The sequence below is a fragment of the Manduca sexta genome, chromosome 12 (genome assembly GCF_014839805.1).
Source record: "Manduca sexta isolate Smith_Timp_Sample1 chromosome 12, JHU_Msex_v1.0, whole genome shotgun sequence".
NCBI lineage: Eukaryota > Metazoa > Arthropoda > Insecta > Lepidoptera > Sphingidae > Manduca > Manduca sexta.
This window is the reverse complement of record NC_051126.1, coordinates 375,815-395,110: the sequence shown is the minus strand read 5'-3', so window position 1 is coordinate 395,110 and position 19,296 is coordinate 375,815. Positions and strand designations below refer to the sequence as shown.

The window sequence follows — 19,296 nt, the reverse complement described above, 5'->3', positions numbered from 1 at the left end:
CAAGGTCTTGGATGTCAATCCTGAATACTGTGGAATACTGTTAAATCAGGTTTTCATTTCATGTTTAATCGGCACGAACCACTACTGCAGTCAGACACAATCATCCTTTGCCCTCACTTAAAAATATATATTGGACATGTCAGTTTCAAACCGTCAGTGTCTCACGCCTTGGCTATTATCACGTCACGCACGACCGGCCCGTTACCGCCATTCGTGGGTGACGTCGTCGGACAAACGAGCCTGTGTATCCGGACAGTGTGACCCGCTTTATTTTCACACGGACATTTTAGTCCGATTTAACTTTGGTCACTTCTATACATATGAACAGTTTTAGGGGCACATATAAAACCTGTGCGTAAAAGTACCTATTGTAGAGGTCTAAAATAAATAAATGAATTGTGGTGGGAACTGCTTTCCGAACTGGTGGTGGAGTTAATATTAACGGAATCTAAATAATGTATATCATTTCACAGTTTGACATAGATTATTTCATTTCATTGCAAACAGTAACAAGACTTAATTCTTTTCTCGTATTTATTAAATTTTCCTGTTTGTTTATTTATTATTTTAAAAAATTACAACGATAATTATAATCAATATATGGGTTCCGGAAACCCGATCGCGCTAGCTATTTTAAAAAAAAACTTAATATATTTTTATCATATACCTAATTATTCTTGTAGCGAGGTGAAACCAATGCACTTTTGTTTATCACAACTACTATTACCCAGGGGCAAAATTTGTAAGCTTGGATAGAAGGAGTAACCTCCAAAAATATTGATAGATAATTCTTTCCTTAATAGGTGTTATCTTATATCTATCTTATAGACTTTAACACGGGCAAAGTCATGGGTAAAAGCTATACCTATTTTACATAATCTACATCTCATACTCAAATAACCGTTGAACTTAAATTATATAACATGTGAAATGAAACGTGTGCCAAGGTTCAAACACCAAGAATACACGAAACTTTACCAGACGAAATGTCGCCATTTAGAAAACTGTTTCGTGTCCATGTTCATGAACGTTATCAATAGATTTTAATTTATTCTGGTCTAGATCTCTAGTGCATTGCGACAATTTACCTGACTTATTGTAGTGGCTTTCTAAATTCCTTGTCTGGTCAGAGATCTCATACAGTTTCAAGAACAATCCACGCTCCACGATATCCTATGAGATGTTCTAGTGAATTTATGTATTACTTACACTTTACTAGATACATTTCTCGAATTGTTTGTAGGGTAATGAAATTATTGATGGCCTATTTCAATTATAATAATATAATAATAATATCAGCCCCGTATTAATACTTGCCCACTGCTAAGCACGGGCCTCCTCTACTACTGAGAGGGATTAGGTCTTAGTCCACCACGCTGGCCTAGTGCGGATTGGTAGACTTCACACACCTTCAAAATTCCTATAGAGAACTTCTCAGATGTGCAGGATTCCTCACGATGTTTTCCTTCACCGCTAAAGCGAACGATAAATTCACAAAGAATACACACATGATTTTAGAAAAGTCAGAGGTGTGTGCCCTTGGGATTTGAATCTGCGGACATTCGTCTTGGCAGTCCGTTCCAAAACAAAAACATGGCTGGTTGTGTTAGGACCGGGCTATCTTCGGTCATACTACCTCATATAGTAATGTGTACCTATTGCAGATTCGTCTAACAAAGTGGCATCCGCATCAAAATCCGTTCAGTTGTTGCTACGTGATGTGTAGACCAATGAAGGTAGTGAAGTCTACCAATGAGCATGACTTGCGTAGATGAGAACTAGTCCATCTTATAGAGGATGCTGCGCACGATCACCCGAGTGACGGTAATTAATGCAATTGTGGCTTAAAACAAAAAATTAAGATATTCACTGATTTTTTGCATTTTTTATTTGGGGATTTACATTACGTAATGGAATTTACTTTAATTTTAGTTGAAGGTTAATGATGTGCATGTGTTTTTGCAAGAAACGTAATACGTGGTGACGTGAATAACGTAAAAGAACAACTTAGTATAATAAATCATTATTTCTATTTTTTACCTGAATAATGTAACAAGTGAGCCGGTTCGCTCTAAAAGTCCCTGCACTTTCATAAACTGTAGAAACACCTCCTAAAACTTAGAATGACAAAGAAAACGAAAGTAAAACTTAATACGACTTTTTGTCGGGCCATCACTCTCCGAGCGCATTTCCAAAATATCTAAACTGACTTGGAGCAGACTTCGATTGGCATGTAAAGGATTTTTGGCAGATTTGAGCTACATCTACCCCAGAGAAGTGAGAACGCAACGTAGCCAGAATCTATTGGCGTAGCTATGTAATATCGCTAGGGGGGCAGCTGGCGGGTGGAGCAAAAAAATGCCAAATTCAACGAAAACCGGCACCACGAAGACCCTCTAGTTACGTCCATGCCAGAATCACAAAGTCTAAAAAAAGGTAGTTATTATGATTGCCTATACTTCACTAAGCAATAAAAATGTTGATATAACAGAAGTTACTCGATTAGTTATACAACTCTATGTTTATGGTATGACGAATGAGGAAAGAATCCACTGGAGGCATTGAGAGGCATAACATTCATTTCTACCGATGATTAGCATAAGAAAGTTATTTTGTGCCGTACGTTCCACTACTAGCTATACTATAGATTTTTATAACACGATTAAGGAACACTTTTGTAGTCCAGATAATGTTAAACACCAAAGGGGTTGTGTGACCCGACCGTTGCTTTGGGAAGGTTTCTTGAGATGTGCTGGTTTGGTGCGCGGCTCATACTGGAGTTAAATTGACCTACATTTGATCGTCTCGTAACGCCTATGCATTATTTGCTCTAGCAAAGTAACGAATCACTGTCTCATTACACTTTTTGGTAAATTAAATATTTTTTTTAATTAAAAAGAGAATCGGATTGTATTTATAAATTCCAAACGTCAAGTCTACATCGACGCTCACATTGTGCAGCAATTTGGCTACAATTTTCTTTACAAGGGGTCAGACTATTAATATCTCACTATAGTATAGCACAGCGTAGCCATTGGAGTAACATCCTCAGATACTTCAAAGACCCGCACCGCGCCGATTAAGATCTACCGGTGTTACGCGTGGAACAACTTTCTATTTGAATAGTTTATTGTGAAAAGGTCGCAGATTCGATACGCGTTACAAAACATTATGTTAATGTGAATGAACGTTTTCCTCCTATGTTTTGCCAGCTTACATTTTTCTAATAAGGACAAGAAATTAATAAAGTGTAGTAATAGAGATGAAGCGCGTATATGTATTTCTCTCAAGTCACACGAAATCGTGCAATTCCAAGATAAAAGAGTAGTTTTTTAATTGAAGGCACGACTAAGTGGCTTTTCTGCATCTGATGTTAAGTGAAGTCCATAAATTTACTGTTAGCTATCCAACCGTAAGAGAAAACGTTAATTCACATCAACATATGTTTGGTAACGCGTATCGAATTTGACCTTTCACACTTGCCACAATGTCAAAACCGCAAAACACTGACTGACTGGTGGTGGTAGGTCTTTCACATGTGAGAGTCAGCCTGCGCAGATACCATCGCAATGTCTATTTCTGCCGCCAAGGAGCAGTGTGTGGTCACTGTTGCGTTCCGGTTTGAAGATCATTGCAGCTAATGTAACTACTGGACATAATACTTAACATCTCATGTCTCAGGATAGCGAGCGCAGTGGAATCCCAAACAATACTTTGTAATTCAAGGTGTTGGATTTTTACTGTTTATGGGCGGTCGTATTTTGCTTGCCACCAAGAGGGCAAGCTCGTCTCCCATTCAAAGCAATCAAAAAACATAGAACTGCAATCACTTCGTTTTAGTAGTAAAATATAACACATCTGCTTCTATAAAATAAATCATGTATAAAGAATCATGTATTTCTATTAATAATTCCCGTGGCATGTCGAATCGCGGTGGCTGTATCATCAGCTGAATGTTTACCGATAACATTGTATACAATAGTTGTTTGTTTATAATCCAATATGATTGTTGTAAAACATTTGTTTGTTTGCCGTGAAATTGTTCCGCGAGTATTTTCGAGAAACACATTATTTGATATAAAATTAAAGGCCCGTTTAACAAGTTTCAAGTTAATTTTATTTGTCAGTTATCGTATTATCATTTATTTGGGATCACACTAGATAAGAGTGACTTTTATTTTGTCGATATTGTTATTGTATTTTGTCGGCCTATACCTTTTTGTGATGAGTAGTATTTACTAATAATTTCGCTTATAAGCTTTGAAGATCTTGGAGTAGTTAGAAATCTCCAGCTGCCAATATTTATCTCCGAACTAAATCTACTCGATTTACTTACCCTTCATGAATATAAAACTTATTAAAGAGGCAGCAGATAGCTCGTTTAATTGCTGGTCTATCTGTAAACAGTTGCAACGCCAAGAACATTCAATAACAAGATACTGCATACCATACAATCATGTGGCTTTAATGTCGCTCAAACTGCAACAACAAACTGTTTGGCGATTAGAATAAACAGATTAGCTTCCATTAGACCTATCATCTGATCTAGCAGATATAGAATATTTTTCATTGAAACACCCTTGTAATACCAGCTCCGTATTATACTGTCCATTGCTGAGAGGTTCTTGGGACAGTCTACACCGCTGGCTTAGGGGCCGTTCAAGTATTACGTAACGCAATTTTGTGTTACAGGGGCGGGAGGGGGTTTTTTCGTACAATGCGTTATGTAACATTGTTTTTTTTTATTTTAAAACAATAACAAACGTATTTTAGCGACTCTCTGGAATTTTGCGTAAAATAATAGTGAATATTACATAAAAAAATGTCACTTTAGAGTTACGTAACTTTTGGAGGAGGGGCCGTACAGGAAAACGTTACCGCGCGTTACATGGGGGGGGGGGGGGAGGGGGGGGGGGTGTAGAAATCTTAAAAAAATTGCGTTACGTAATACTTGAACGGTCCTTTAGTGCGGGTTGGCAGACTTCACACACCTTCGAAAATCGAATTCTTAGGTATATAGGTGTCTTCATGATAATCTTTCCTTCACCGTTAAATCGAACAGTTTTTGATTAATAATACACAACAACTTCGAGAAGTCAGTAGCGTGTGCCTTGGGTTTTGAACCTGTGGACACTCGTCTCGGCAGACCGTTCTATTCCCAACTAGGCTGTACAAAAGAATTTAAGCGACTTTAAGTCTAGCAGCATCAAGTAAAGTAGCAACAACGAGTTCACAGGATTTAGGCTGAACACGCCGACTTAACTTTTGACATTTCATGATGCATCGTGCTATATTACCTTGATGACACATTGTGATTACATTTAAATTAGTTTCTTGTGAAATATGTGGTATATTTGACATGTAATTAGTAAGAACTAATTCATTAGGTGAGGTAATCTTGTCGACTTCTTATGACCGTAGCGATGTAATTTACATATTTGTAGCGAAGGCAAAAAATTAATACGTCAAACGCAGTATAAATGTAAGGCAGAAATTTGTTTATTGCGCGCGCGATAAACAGCTCCGAGGTTCCGTGTTCGAATCCCGGGTCGGATTGCTAAATGTCAGTCGCCTGGAGTTTGAGATAATTTCTTTTCGCTATAGACTCACTCCCTTTCACGTCATGGTACACAAATGGCAAAAAATGAGTGCCTTGTACCTCTGACTATCCTTTCAAGGATAAAGGCGTGATATGTGTTTTCAATCTGCGCTATCCTAAATGTAGTGCTGGCTGTGATACCAGTGATGCTCTGGGTCTTTCACATTAGACAATGAAAAGAGTTACATACGATACGAGAAATACGCGACAAGCCTGGGATTGGATTTTTTTTATACGAGCTGAACAAAGTGGCACCCTGGACCTGATAGAATAGAGTTAGGGTCAGATAGAGGGTCGATTGACAAAAGTTATTTACCCCTGTTAAGTCGTCACAATTATGCAAATATAACGACAAGAATATTGTGTTTAATACAAGGTTAGGCTCTTCTATATCATCTTGAAATGGATGCATCATACTCGGGATATCAGTAACACCTCTACCTACTCCTTCAACAATACAGTCGTGAGGCTTGAGCTTATTAATAACAAATGGAAAATTAAATAAAGGTTATGAAGATAAACTAATTGATTCCACGACTCGATTCTAATAAATGTAATATCAAACAGAATAAGTGCATCCGACGTAACATATAAGCATAACTCAAGTAATTTTTTTTTTAAATGCCGGGTATTCAACAACACTTTTTGCATTTTCATGATCTGTACTCTCTATTGTATTTATTGCTTTAGTTGTGTTTGTTCAATAGTAGTTTTTTTGGAATAAATATTTTAGTATTATTATATCTCTGGCCCGTATTCAGAAACGTTACTTAACAAAGTCCGTACTTTGTTAAGTAACGTTTGCTCCGTGGCAATGCTGTAATAATAAGTTTGTCAGTGCTTTCGCGATAATAGCCTTTGAAAAGCGCAGGCATAAGGGCTTTGTGATTTATTAATATTCAGATACAACTTTGCTTCAGTTAAACTTGACTATCAAAGCTGAACAAATCTTAACTATGAAAATGCTGACAATGTGTTTTCCGGCGCAGTGAGCTTCTCCATAGTATTGTTTTTGAATACGGGTGTCTTTATAACTGTTTGACAATACAACATTTAAAAAAATGTTTCATACTACTGATTCCCATATATTTTGAGCTTACTGTTATCATGGTTACACGATTAACTATTTAATGTTTACACGCGCCCAATGTTGATGCTGCCGTATTTTTATTCCAAAATGTTCACGGAACATTTTTTCATATTCTCATACATAAATTTACTCAAACGAAATCCTTAATATAATGCAAAAATTCGTGCTAGACGTACGTTGCACGTCTGGCCATAAATAGTATCTAAAAATGGCATTACAAAGTACTAAACAGTTTGTATTTATTACGCAGATATTTATCTGAATGAATAAAACAATATTTATTTTTATTTAAAATCAGTTTCCTACCACAGCTGGCGGTTTCCTTCGACTTTCGCCTTTAAAAATACTTAAATGTCGAATTTATGAGAATCCTGTTCCTGGGTGTATGACGGATTTTGTCTACTCTACTACTTTAAACTCCTGCTGATTTAGGATTTAGAGGGTTTTAAGATTTTATAACTTCATTAGTCTAGTATAGAGCAATTAGGGCTTAAATTTAAAACAACAAGAATTTCGTTAATATGCTTTGTGATTTGTCGATAGGTCTTTCCACTTTTATGAGCTCTTGCCTCAATATATATTAGAAATAAGCGTGGAGAACAATGGATACTATATATAAGTTGTGGTCTACCCCCTCAAGGATACAATCGTGAAGTTATATTAATATGTTACGCATGTAACAAAACCAGTCGTAAAGCAAGTATTGCATCTATAATGCCAATATTTATAGCGCAAGGCATTATAAAAAACGTTGATTTGCTGATATTGCTTCCTGAACATACAAGCTCTAAAAATAGGTCCGTAAGAAACACGTACAATGAATTCAAAAGAGCTGTTTAAACTAAAAAGAATTTTATTAAATAATAATTAAATCTAAATTACGAATCAAATAACTTCTCAAAACCATTCTAAACGATAAACTTGAATAAGGAATACACAAAACAATTTTGTCTCATTCACTAGCCACTTACCGTACAAAAAAAACAACAGAACAACTATTAGTCATATATTATGTTTACACATACTATTTCGCCTATGAACCACTGTGTACTGTATTAACGGAACTTCAACGAGTCGTGTGGTAAAACGTTTATAAAGATTGGTAAGACTATGTTACTAAGCGATAGTTATTTCACGAGTGAATTTCTCACAACTTAATACATTGTCTAGAAGATTCTTATCAACTGATTTAACGTACTTATTGAACTTCTACCCTTAATTTAAGGTGTTCCTTAGTTGGCTAAGGATCTCTTTAGAAGATGCACAAATTTTTGATTATACTGGTTTCATAACCTAAGCTACCACAGCCGGTAGTTCTTCATTAGAAGACAGTGCGCTAGGCTAAGGTCGCGTCAAGGCACGCTTGGCTGGGCTTAACATGTGTGGTTCGACTGACGCTCGGCAAGGTCGGGGGCGTGAGATCGTATTACTATCAGGACAATTTGGTTATAATCACCTATTTATAGACTTTGCTTACATAATTATGAAAGAATCGCGCTGGGGACGGATGATCATTGGTTTCATGCGGTTTGTGTTGTGTACAATATGTAAAGTGAAATTTTGTATCTCTATTCCTTTCCTATTTTTTCTTTTGGGCGTCCTCAATTAGGCCAGATGAATCATTTCTTTGGCTTTCTGAGCTAGTGGTCACACTAGTGACCGGTTATAACTTTTCAATAATATCACCGTAAGAACCGCAACCTCAAAGAATCAATAAATTTACTAAACAAACTAACATTGAAGTTACTATAGTGGTTAGACACACTTACGTCATTGATGTGACTTTCATAAAAAGCGAACGTAAAAACGTATCGAGGGTGGAGAAGGAAGCGCCAGTTGGTTGGCTGCCTTGACTTCTCAATTAGAGGAAAAAATTAATTAACCTCTTACAAACAAATCACAGGAAATTGAGAATATTGTAAAAAGTCACTTTTTAAATTGTGACGACGTCGTGTGCATTTGTTCTGTTGCTTCTAGATTTTTATTTTGGTAACTTTTTCTGGATTTCTTGTATCTGCCATAAAAACCGCCAGAATGATTTGTATTGACAAGTCGAATTCCATGGTCAGATGGTGTACTGGCTCGGTTTAAATCGGCCATCAGGGTTGTATCGTCTTTCGCTAATCAGCATTTTATTTCGATTAAGTACATTATTTACCATTAGAAAAAATAACAACACTTTCATTACCAGGTTTTGAAAATATAATTTGTAAATATTTCTCTTTTACTGGTCTTTTCTATACCAAAACGGATGGTGCTATTCTAAAAGCAATTTTATCTAAACAAAATTAGATAGCTTTGCCAGGCTGGTCCCATTTCCAAAACCCAATTCGCCAACGCATTCTTTGTTCACGGGCACTTATAAATAATGTCTCAGTGATGCACATATTCACTCGCCTTCTATGAAAATACCATTGGCTGTTTATAAGTAATGCACAATGATTGTTCTCATATAATGATCCTATCATGAACTGTTTAGACAATCGTTCGAAAACATCAAAGGCTGGTGAGACGGTTCCGCTATGGCATGCAAGTGGGCTGTTTTATATACTATTGTTATTATTTTTATGGTTACATTGCCTTGGGTACTCTTTGCCTATGATTGCAGAAGATCTATTGTGGTGTTTGGAAAATTATTTCCTGAATTATTCAGAGAGAAACTTAGTCACAACGATTAGCGACATTTGAGCAAAATGGTGCTGTGTGCTCTTTGGTGCATGAGTTTATTTTATATTCTAAAAAGGGAGATTGAGTACGTTGCATATGTAATAATTGCAGTGTAATTTATTCATATTGTCGACCTAAACGACCCTCGGTGCTCTCTAGGATTATGCTATCCTGTCCTATAGGATATACACAGGCTGATACTGGAACAGGACTCGTTAAAACCAACCACATCTACTTTACCAAGTGCACGGTCGCAGTCCCATCAGATTTAAATATCAGCAAGGACTTATCGGTATTGCAATATGCTGGCTTCTTTGCAGTGGCGAAAGGTGAAATTTTCCGAAAGGGACCGCAAAACAACTCGTAGATACTAATATGCATAAATGGGGTTGCAAATCGTTCTAATGATAAGAAGATCCTACATAAAGGGAAGCCAGCAGGAATCAGGTTATATGGACGCTTCGCCACTGCTTTTTTGCATGTTTGTTCTCAGTACAGTAAACTTGACCTAAACACATTTTGAAACTGTTTTATATTTGTTTGGACGGACTAATATCTGAAGATGCTGCTTTGATTCTGCGAATCCTTTCACTAATAGATATATTATCCTCGTATGCTATAATAGTTATCAAACCAAGCCGTTGGCAAAAGCGAGTATTCCATGTTAGAATAAACATTACAACGTCCTTGTAAGGCATGGAAAGGCGATCAAGCCGACAGAGATAGCAACCGGACATCAATGTGTCCCTACTTGGTGTCGCGTATAATCCAGTTCATTAGCGCTCACTGGCGTATTTAGTCTCCATGGAGTTTCGTAACGTTAAACGCAGACGACCGCAAACTGTAGGTCTGTCCTATGCGGGAATCTGTAGGTTTTATGGCTTCGTCTTTTTTTGTCTTGTACTTTATTACAATGCTAGGTACCAATTTCTTCGGCCGGATAAATCGTATTTATTTGCAAGTTGTGAAAAATAGCGGAGCTTCCAGTTTCTTTAGCCAAGTTATGCACAATGCAACCGATATTTTCTGTCAAAACAAATCGTATTTGTCGATTTCAAAATATCGTATTGCATGTATTATGTCTTATATATTTGCAATACCGGAAACCCCATGAGGTCACATTGTTTACCAGGTCGCGAGTCACCTAATTAGTCGCGATGGTCGGTAATTATCCAATAGCAGTAATTGCAGGTAACGCAGGCGCTGGTCACGCACGTGCGGAGCCACGACGCGTTGTGATGCGGTACTTTCGTAACTACCCGCACTGATATCATCAATGATATTGTAATTATTTTGTTTGATTTTTATATTATTCGTATTTAAGATTTTGCGTGTTGTCAGTGTGTAAAAGAAGTTAAAATTCCCTAATTATTTTCTTTTATGGGATAAAGAGTAATCTAGGGTTTAATCTATCTGTTTGTTTCTATATATATAAATGTATAATGCATAGACTATACAGCGATTTCTATCTAACAATATACAAACGTGTTCACAAATTTCGGCATTCATATAAGTAGTAAGTATGTAGGCTTTGTTATCCCAGATCCTAGCACGGCAACATGGACGTTATATTTATTACAGTGAAGTTCAAAATGCGTGTAATCGTCTTTCGATTCAGTTATAAACACTGAATCGTCATTATAATATACTGCATTTATTATTATAGTTCTACAATCTACATAGAATATAATAGTTTCTAAATTCACAAAGGAGACCGTAATATATTCCTCTTATAACAAAATAAGAATAAATATATCTAATAACTGTTTTAACGGTATAATAAATAACAATCACTCAAACATTGAACTGTCAAGTATTTCGGACTGACAAATAGATCATATTTCAAACGTCTGATGTTGATCAATAACACATTGAAGTGGTAGTGACGCTGACGGTGTATAGAATGGGCCGGCTCGACCGGGGTAATGCCAATCTCATAGAAAACCAGTGATAGCTTGCTTTAAGTATGTTATTTATTCCTAAATTTTGAGTAGATGAAGCCATCTATAGATATTACTTTATAAATCGACTTCGTGACGTCATTTAATTTATTTATTTATGATCGCATCACTGCTCTTGTGATAGTGCGTCGGTCGCGAACCGTGACGCGCTGGCTTCAATTTCTAGGTCGGGCAATGGTTTGTGTTAGGTTTTTCGCCTTATTGCTGGTAGGATAAAGCTGTAAATCCTAAAACAGGGGTATTTCTAAGTTTGATATGATACATGTTAAACGATTGCAATTTACAGGTGATTTTTTTGGATTTGGATTTTATGGTTGATGTAGCATGGGTATAGATATCATTATGTGAAGTAGGAAAATTAGTTGGGTAATGTGTTAGATATGCTTCTGCCTATCCTTTCGGAGATAGGAGCGTTGCCTTGTAACCATATAGTGCTGGCGTATTATACGGTTATGAATAAAAAAATGTAGGTTCTAAATTCTCTTAGTTTTCTAAGACGCTTATATAATTTCTGATGATTATTTCACCTTTTTTCTAATAACAACCTTGCCAAGCTATTATTTGAACAAACATAGGTGCGTACTATTGTTTATGTAAGAATATACATAAAAATAACGTCATTGTGTTACACAGGTGTTCGCGATTTGCACAATATTTTATCAGTTCCCTGCCTGTGATTTACAATTTATTATTTAATTTTGATTTCAACTGGTATTATGAACGTAATATCGCAATAGGTTATGGGTTCAACTCATATTTAGGGAAGGAAAACAAGTTAACAATTGTCCGCCGCTATATTATATCAGTGCTATAATCTATCTATAAGAGTAATTAACATGTTTTTATTTGTTTGCATTAATTAGTTTTTATACTCGCGGAAATCGGAACGTGTTTACATTGGGATAAGAAATCGGTCATATTTTTATATGATCATGGTAGTTACGTCTGAGAATAAATTAATATTAATTCGATATTGCCTACATTCCACTAAAATTAATGATTAACCATATCAATAGCGATATTGAAAAAACACTTACTGGAATAAATGGAAGCGCATGTAGACTTGTGGCAGGCGAGGCAGGACTCCTTGCCGTCGAGGCTGAGCGTGAGCGTGGGCGCGAGGCTGGGCCGCGGGCATAGCTTGCACCCACCGTTGTACCGCTCGCACAGGCACACCGCCTGCTCCAGACCTTCCACCTTCAGCTCGTTCAGGCCGAACTTGTCGCACTCCGCCTTCACCAGCGACGCCGCCAGCTTGTCCGAATTCTTCACGAACTCACACGAATGAGGGCACACATGACACTTCTTCGAGTCAAGATTGCGATTCGCTTCACTCACTACATTATCGTTCTGATTGGTGTCCAGTATCGGTAAATCGTACACTTTATCATCTTTCTTCGTGTTCTCCACGCTCCCCGGCACGTAAGCCGTCAACGTCACCTCCGACGACGATCGGATCGTATTGTTAAGTTTGTATTTAGTCATGGTGAAGGTAGGCAAATTAAAATACTGTTTTGAATACCGACGCGCGAGACATCATGTTACACGCCACATAAGTTTTTGTCACAACACTGGTTTACGGCCCATTGTATCACAGACGTAGGAATGGTTCGAAATTTCGAATTTGAAAATGGAACTCAATTGCTATCACTGGTTGTTATTTATTTTAAAGTCACTTTATTTTTTTATTTTTTTTTATCGTATTTTTTATTATTCGAAGCGGCGGAATATGTATCATTCAGCCAACTCGCTCGGCGGAGTGTGCCGGAGCGAATGAGGCACGTCGTGTAGCGGCAGGTGGCGAAAAGGCGCAAATCCAGCGGACCGGAGGTCATCAGCTTCTGAAATTAGGGGTTGTTTTGTAAAGATTGCACAAAACGCAGGTGTGAGTTGTGAGTTCGTGTTGCGACGCGAACATTCGAACGACTATTTGCGCGCTATTTTCAATGGGCCAGGTGGCACGAAAAATATTATGAAGTGTAGTTGAGTTTGTACATTGGGGTGTTTTATGAATGAAAATACGTACAAAAGGCTTTGGGTGTATAAAAAATCCTGGATACCCATATAAAAATAGAACTGTCAATTATGATTTAAAATAATAACTTTTTTTAAATAGAATTTTTTACTATTGTATTTTTTTTACAACAAGATAGGCGATCGACGAGCGCTCCAGGGTGCGCCCCACAGCTACTGCATGATTATTAACAACACATTTGGTCACATAGTATTTCACTCTATCCAGTTTCTTTGGTAATTATGATTCAAAAATCATGTGATGAAAACTATTATAATGCTTGAGACCGGATTACAGCAGTGTTTACACAACTCGAGGCAGTGATCCGTGGAGTATGCGGTGGTGCCTACACTAATATTATTACTTACTTATTATTTTATTATTAGTTATTTAAAGTTATCACATCGTAGACATAAAGGCATTTTTTATTTGATGTTTGTAGCGGGAAATAATAAAAATACACGCACAGCTTCAATTAAAAATAACACAATTCACAAATAAAAAAAGATACAAGGAAATATAGGACACCACTATTGAATTAAGAAATAAACCATTCAGGCGTAGCTGCACCAAAGAATAATCTTTGTCGTAAAATATTTTTTTAGTAACAACAAAGAGATTCAATTTTTGATAATCATTCAAGTACAATGGTTTTAATATTTGTTGCAAAAATGTTGGACTGTTCTGACGCGGCTTTTGTCACGCTACATCGTTGCTGTGGTGAGCAGACATAGTAAATTTATATATTTTTATTTGACTGCCTTTGATAGCTTGATAATTATCTGGCTACTGCTAAGCTGTCAACTGAAACGGATTCAATCTCGGAGAGAGAAAAAAGTTTGGATGTTGTGAAACCGAAAATCTCGACAAAAAGGTATGTAAAATAATAATATCATCCCTGCATTAAGATATATACTGTCCCACTCCTGGACTCAGATCTCCTCTACTGAAAGGGGTTAGGCCTTAGTCCACCACGCTGGCCTAGTGCGGATTGGTAGACTTCACACACCCTCAAAATTCCTATAAAGAATTTCTCAGGTATGCAGGTTTCCTCACGATGTTTTCCTTCACCGTTAAAGCAAGCGATTCACAAAAGACAAAAAGGTATGTAAATACGACTAAATATGACTTTCAGCAATATTTTTATATAATTATTTACATATGCAAGAAGTAATGTAATGTCATCTGTTACAGACGATATGTCACAAGATCGCCGCTTTTATTTTGCATAAACTAAGTTTTTAATGTCTTGTACATGGACATTGATAAATGATAGCAGTCTGTATTCCAAATTTGAAAAGTACAAATAAATACACTGTTATGTAGTTATTTAAATAAATAAACGTACCAAATCTAGTTCTCTAAGGCAAATTCTTAATACAACTGGCTGTATTGCCTCGGACCGAAAAGTTCAAGGTTACAACTAAAAATAAATGATATATATTATTAAAACTATTGTTACGAGATCACATAATTTACTTTGCGAAACTTCTATATTTCTGGATAAGGTCTCTGTTTATTTTATTTAATTCAATGTACAATTATAATATTATTTTTATGTAGATAATATTGCACTGAAAGGAAGTAAGCAAATATTGTTAAATTAAACACATTACTATGCACGTGAGTAAGAAGGTTTAATATATCCGCATCCGTATTATTGTTTAATTTAATTTTAATATTGCTCTGCTCACTTATTAATTTATATTAAGGATTTTATTTCTGCCGCTAAGCAGCTGTTGTATGCTTGTGGATATCGAAGGTTTTCTTTATTGCTTTGAATGACGAGACGAGCTTGCCGTTTGCCTGATGGTAAGCGATACGCCCATAAACAGGAGAAACTCCATCCAACACCTTGAATTACAAAGTATTCCACTGCGCTCGCAGTCCTGAGACATGAGATGTTAAGTCTTATTATGTGCACTAGGGACACTGGCTACAATGTTTTTAAAACCGGAACACAACACACACTGCTGCTTGGCGGCAGAAATAGACATTGCGGTTGTACCTACCCAGGCGTACTCTCACATACGGGGGACATTACCAGTAGATGTTTAGGTTGTTGTGGTTGGTGTAATTACCAATAATTACAAATCGATGTCCAAACATCGATTTAGGAAATAGTTATCTGATGTCTCAGGATGATTAGTCAACGATTATGCCATGGCGATAGTTAATCATTTGTAGTTGGAGCTACTGTGTGCTGGTGCGGCATTTTATCTTAATAAATAATATCAGCCCTGTATGATATACTGTGTGTATTATATACTGTCCCACTGTTGGGCACGGGCCTCCTCTACTACTGAGAGGGATTAGGTCTTAGTCCACCACGCTGGCCTAGTGCGGATTGGTAGACTTGACACACCCTCGAAATTCCTATAGAGAACTTCTCAGGTGTGCAGGTTTCCTCACGATGTTTTCCTTCACCGTTAAAGCAAGCGATAATTCACAAAGAATACACACATAATTTTTTTAGCAAAATCAGAAGTGTGATCCTGCGGACATTCGTCTCGGCAGTCCGTTCCACAACCAACTAGGCTATCGCCGCTCTTTTATCTTAATACTACTTTATATGAGAAAAAAAACTAAGTACCCCTTTTAAGTATGAGTACATTGTGTGCACGGAGGAGTGTGAGATTCGGCTCGATAAAATTCAAATAGTGTGCAGAAAAACGTATATGTAATATGTTATAAATATATTAAATTTGACGAAGTTCGACTACGAGACGACCACTAGTCATTAAGTATTACAAGGCCAGTGACGCGCTCGTCCAAATTAAAAAAAAATAAGATATTTTTTATCCTAATGGCAAATAATAATATTTTTTTACTAAATTTATTTATGATTTCTCGTATGTTTAGAAAAATTAAAGACAATAGAGAAATGTATTAGGTTTCTATTCATTACAATAATTTAGGTTAGACTCTGTAAAGGGGAATAATAACCAATGTTAGATATTAATATTATAAATAAGTAAGTAATTTATACAATTATAAATTCTTGCGTGTACTCAAAAAATAGGAATACAGGTCAGTAACCTAATAGATTTGTATGATAATAACATCGGATCATAATTTAAAACTACTGCTTATTAATGCATATGAATTTTCTGGAAAAGGTATATAAACTTTGTATTATAATTAAATATAGGTAATAGAAGTATAAAAAGAAGGCCGCCCGAACAGGGACTTGAACCCTGGACCCTTGGATTAAAAGTCCAATGCTCTACCGACTGAGCTATCCGGGCTCTGATGTAAATGTACAAAATTATATATGTGTTTTGATTATAGTTTACTATATCAAATAGAAAATTGCTTTATTGGAAGAAAAGTGAGTAAATAAATAATAAAATAATGAATTGATGCTCTTACTCCTAGATGGCGCTGCTTGAGTTTTAAAATAAACATCAGTAATTTTTTTCTTTCCAGCGATAATTTGTAACAGTTCGGAATTGGTTGGTTTTACTTAGTTGCCTAATTTAATTATTTTTGGTTGTACAGGCTTGTAACTGAGACTTTTATGTGGTATAATTTCGTACAATTAACATTTCTGAACATCCCAGAAAAACGATAAAATTGTTTTTAATTTTCGTCCACAATTAATTTGTTAAGAAAACATAATATGAGGCATCAGCCACACTAGAGATTTAAAAAAAGAACATTAATAGTGAGCACTTCAAACGAGTTCTCCGCAGTAGAGAAAAAATATCGAGAGCTCATTCACTCCTTGAAAAGATTAGAGCGGAGTTATGTTAATTTCTACGTGATTTATTTGCCCAGCATTATCTGTCTCTGATTATCCTCGATTCTATCACCTTTATCGGCAGGCCATGTCATTTATTAGTACTGTCGCATTCATACTTAACTCCCAAAGGCAATGAAATTTAGCGTGTAAAGCATTTTTATCTATCTTATGAAGATAGGAATGATTTAATTCGTTGAAGATGACTAAACAGATTCGTTAAAGTTCTTGAGAACTACGAGACAAGATAATTTTATCTTATGTGTGGGTGTATTTATTTGTTAATTATCTACTTGGTGTTGGTTAAATGGAAAAATACAGATAAACGATACCGCTTGTAAGGTATAAAATGTTTGATTATATATATTTTTTATTCTCAATAGAAAAAAATGTTATTGACATATTATTCCAACAATAAAAGCCAATATTATCGAGCCGGATGTAGACCGATAACGTCTTACAAAACAATTTTATTATTATTTTACTTCCCTATTTATTTTGGAGATAAAAAATATTTTGTCTACACCGTTTTTTATTTATTCGTATAACAAGGAAATATCGAATCACTTTACGTATTTTCGTTTCATTCTGACCAGAAATATATACGTATATTATTTATGATATACATTGCACGACACACATATAAGGGTAATCTGTAGGTGCTTAAACTATTTTTATTAAGTAAATACATTTCAACAGTATTCACTTGTATAAATAGTAAAAAAAATCAAAGAAAAGAATATTTTTTATGACGATTACGCGTCGATTCATAATAAACTACGTTTCGTATGAAGTAAGTCAATATAATAGTAAGTCAATAGGGGGATCAAATAAGTCGGTATAATGAGCAAGGTTTACGATGTGGACACGCCTTTATGAGAGCCACGAGGATGTATTTACGGAAACTGAATGTCATTACCATTTATACCTGATTGATATTCCACTTTTGGACAAAGGGATTTCGTTGTGATAAAGTTTGGGCTATAGTGTCTATTAATTAGGGTTGAGAGTTGTAGATAAATTAATGATATATCAATACAATCCAAAGCAATATAGCTACTTATCAGGGTTGCTACAATGTTACAAGTTATGCGCTAAGTACTTTGTAGAATTGCCATTAATAATATAATAAATAATCTTACTTCTTAATATAAGTGCGAAAGTTTGTGAAAATGTTTGGATGTTTGTTAGAAGTAAACGCATAAATAGTGGAAAGGATTTAGATAAGATTTTGCACACGAGTAGACAATGTCTTGGATAAGCATATAGGCTACTTTTTATCCAGGTAATTTATTCTCATGGAAGGGATTGGATTTTTTTATCGGATGTTTAAACAGATGGCGCTGATGTCCTACAGAAAGCTCCATAAATCATATCATTTTTTTAACATTACCCCACGTTGTTAAGCCTGGCTAGGGCCGGCCTATATAAAGACATCGGACTTTTAGATAAACGTTTTAGGCGCTTGCAATCCTTGAAAATTAGCGGCCTGTTAAGGCCAAACCGAGGTTACTGAGGGAGGATGAGGTATCAACTTGTATAAATGCGCGTAATCGTAGCGAACAAACAATTTAATCTATGATCGTTATGTTGGAATGTAGCGAGAAACGTTTATCATGCGGGCGACGCCGCGAACAACACCTAGTATTAATATAAATTACAATATTGGTAACGAATGCCGGAAAGGGAAATGTATCTTAAGTAATGCATTTAAAGCCATTGAGTAACTGAGAAATTAAGAACGAAATGAGATAGACATCAATGACATGTTGCAGTTTGCCTCGGTTAAGGAGAAGTCGTATTGTATTTGGGAACATAGGGCCTATATTACTGTGAATTTATGTGAATACATGAGATTGGTCGCATACCTAATTGTCACTATTTGAAGGCGGAGATAATAATATTTCAGAGCGTAATATAATAATATACATCTATGGTGGACAACGGCTTGGCTGTGGCGTAGTTAACAGTAATTTCTTACCATCAGGTGGGTTAACAGATCGTCTTTTGAAGTAAACAAAAAGAAATGATCTACCAGTTAATTTAATAAGGCGTAGACATATATCTGATCTTTCAGGGTGCCCAGCTTTGTGTGGTGCTATAGAGTATTTCTTTATTCTGACATTCAGTTAGTTTTGCAAAAGACATATTGATCACCATTATTATAATTATTCGAAAGCCCTTATTTAAGGTATCTCTGGAGTTACAAACCGTGGAAATGGA

At 36.0% G+C, this 19,296-nt stretch overlaps 1 protein-coding gene and 1 non-coding gene across 2 annotated transcripts in view; both read right to left on the bottom strand.

The window, feature by feature from the left end:
* The window catches only part of LOC115449983 (sodium-independent sulfate anion transporter), a 36,444-nt gene that overhangs the window by 14,978 nt on the left and 2,170 nt on the right, over positions 1-19,296 (bottom strand). The window contains exon 2 of the mRNA XM_037437901.1: positions 12,355-13,158. Within this exon, the coding sequence (XP_037293798.1) occupies positions 12,355-12,802 (448 nt within the window). The 5' untranslated portion in view covers positions 12,803-13,158. The remainder of the gene's footprint in view (positions 1-12,354; positions 13,159-19,296) is intronic.
* Trnak-uuu lies at positions 16,507-16,579 on the bottom strand. The gene has a single exon. It is a non-coding gene; the product is annotated as a tRNA-Lys (tRNA).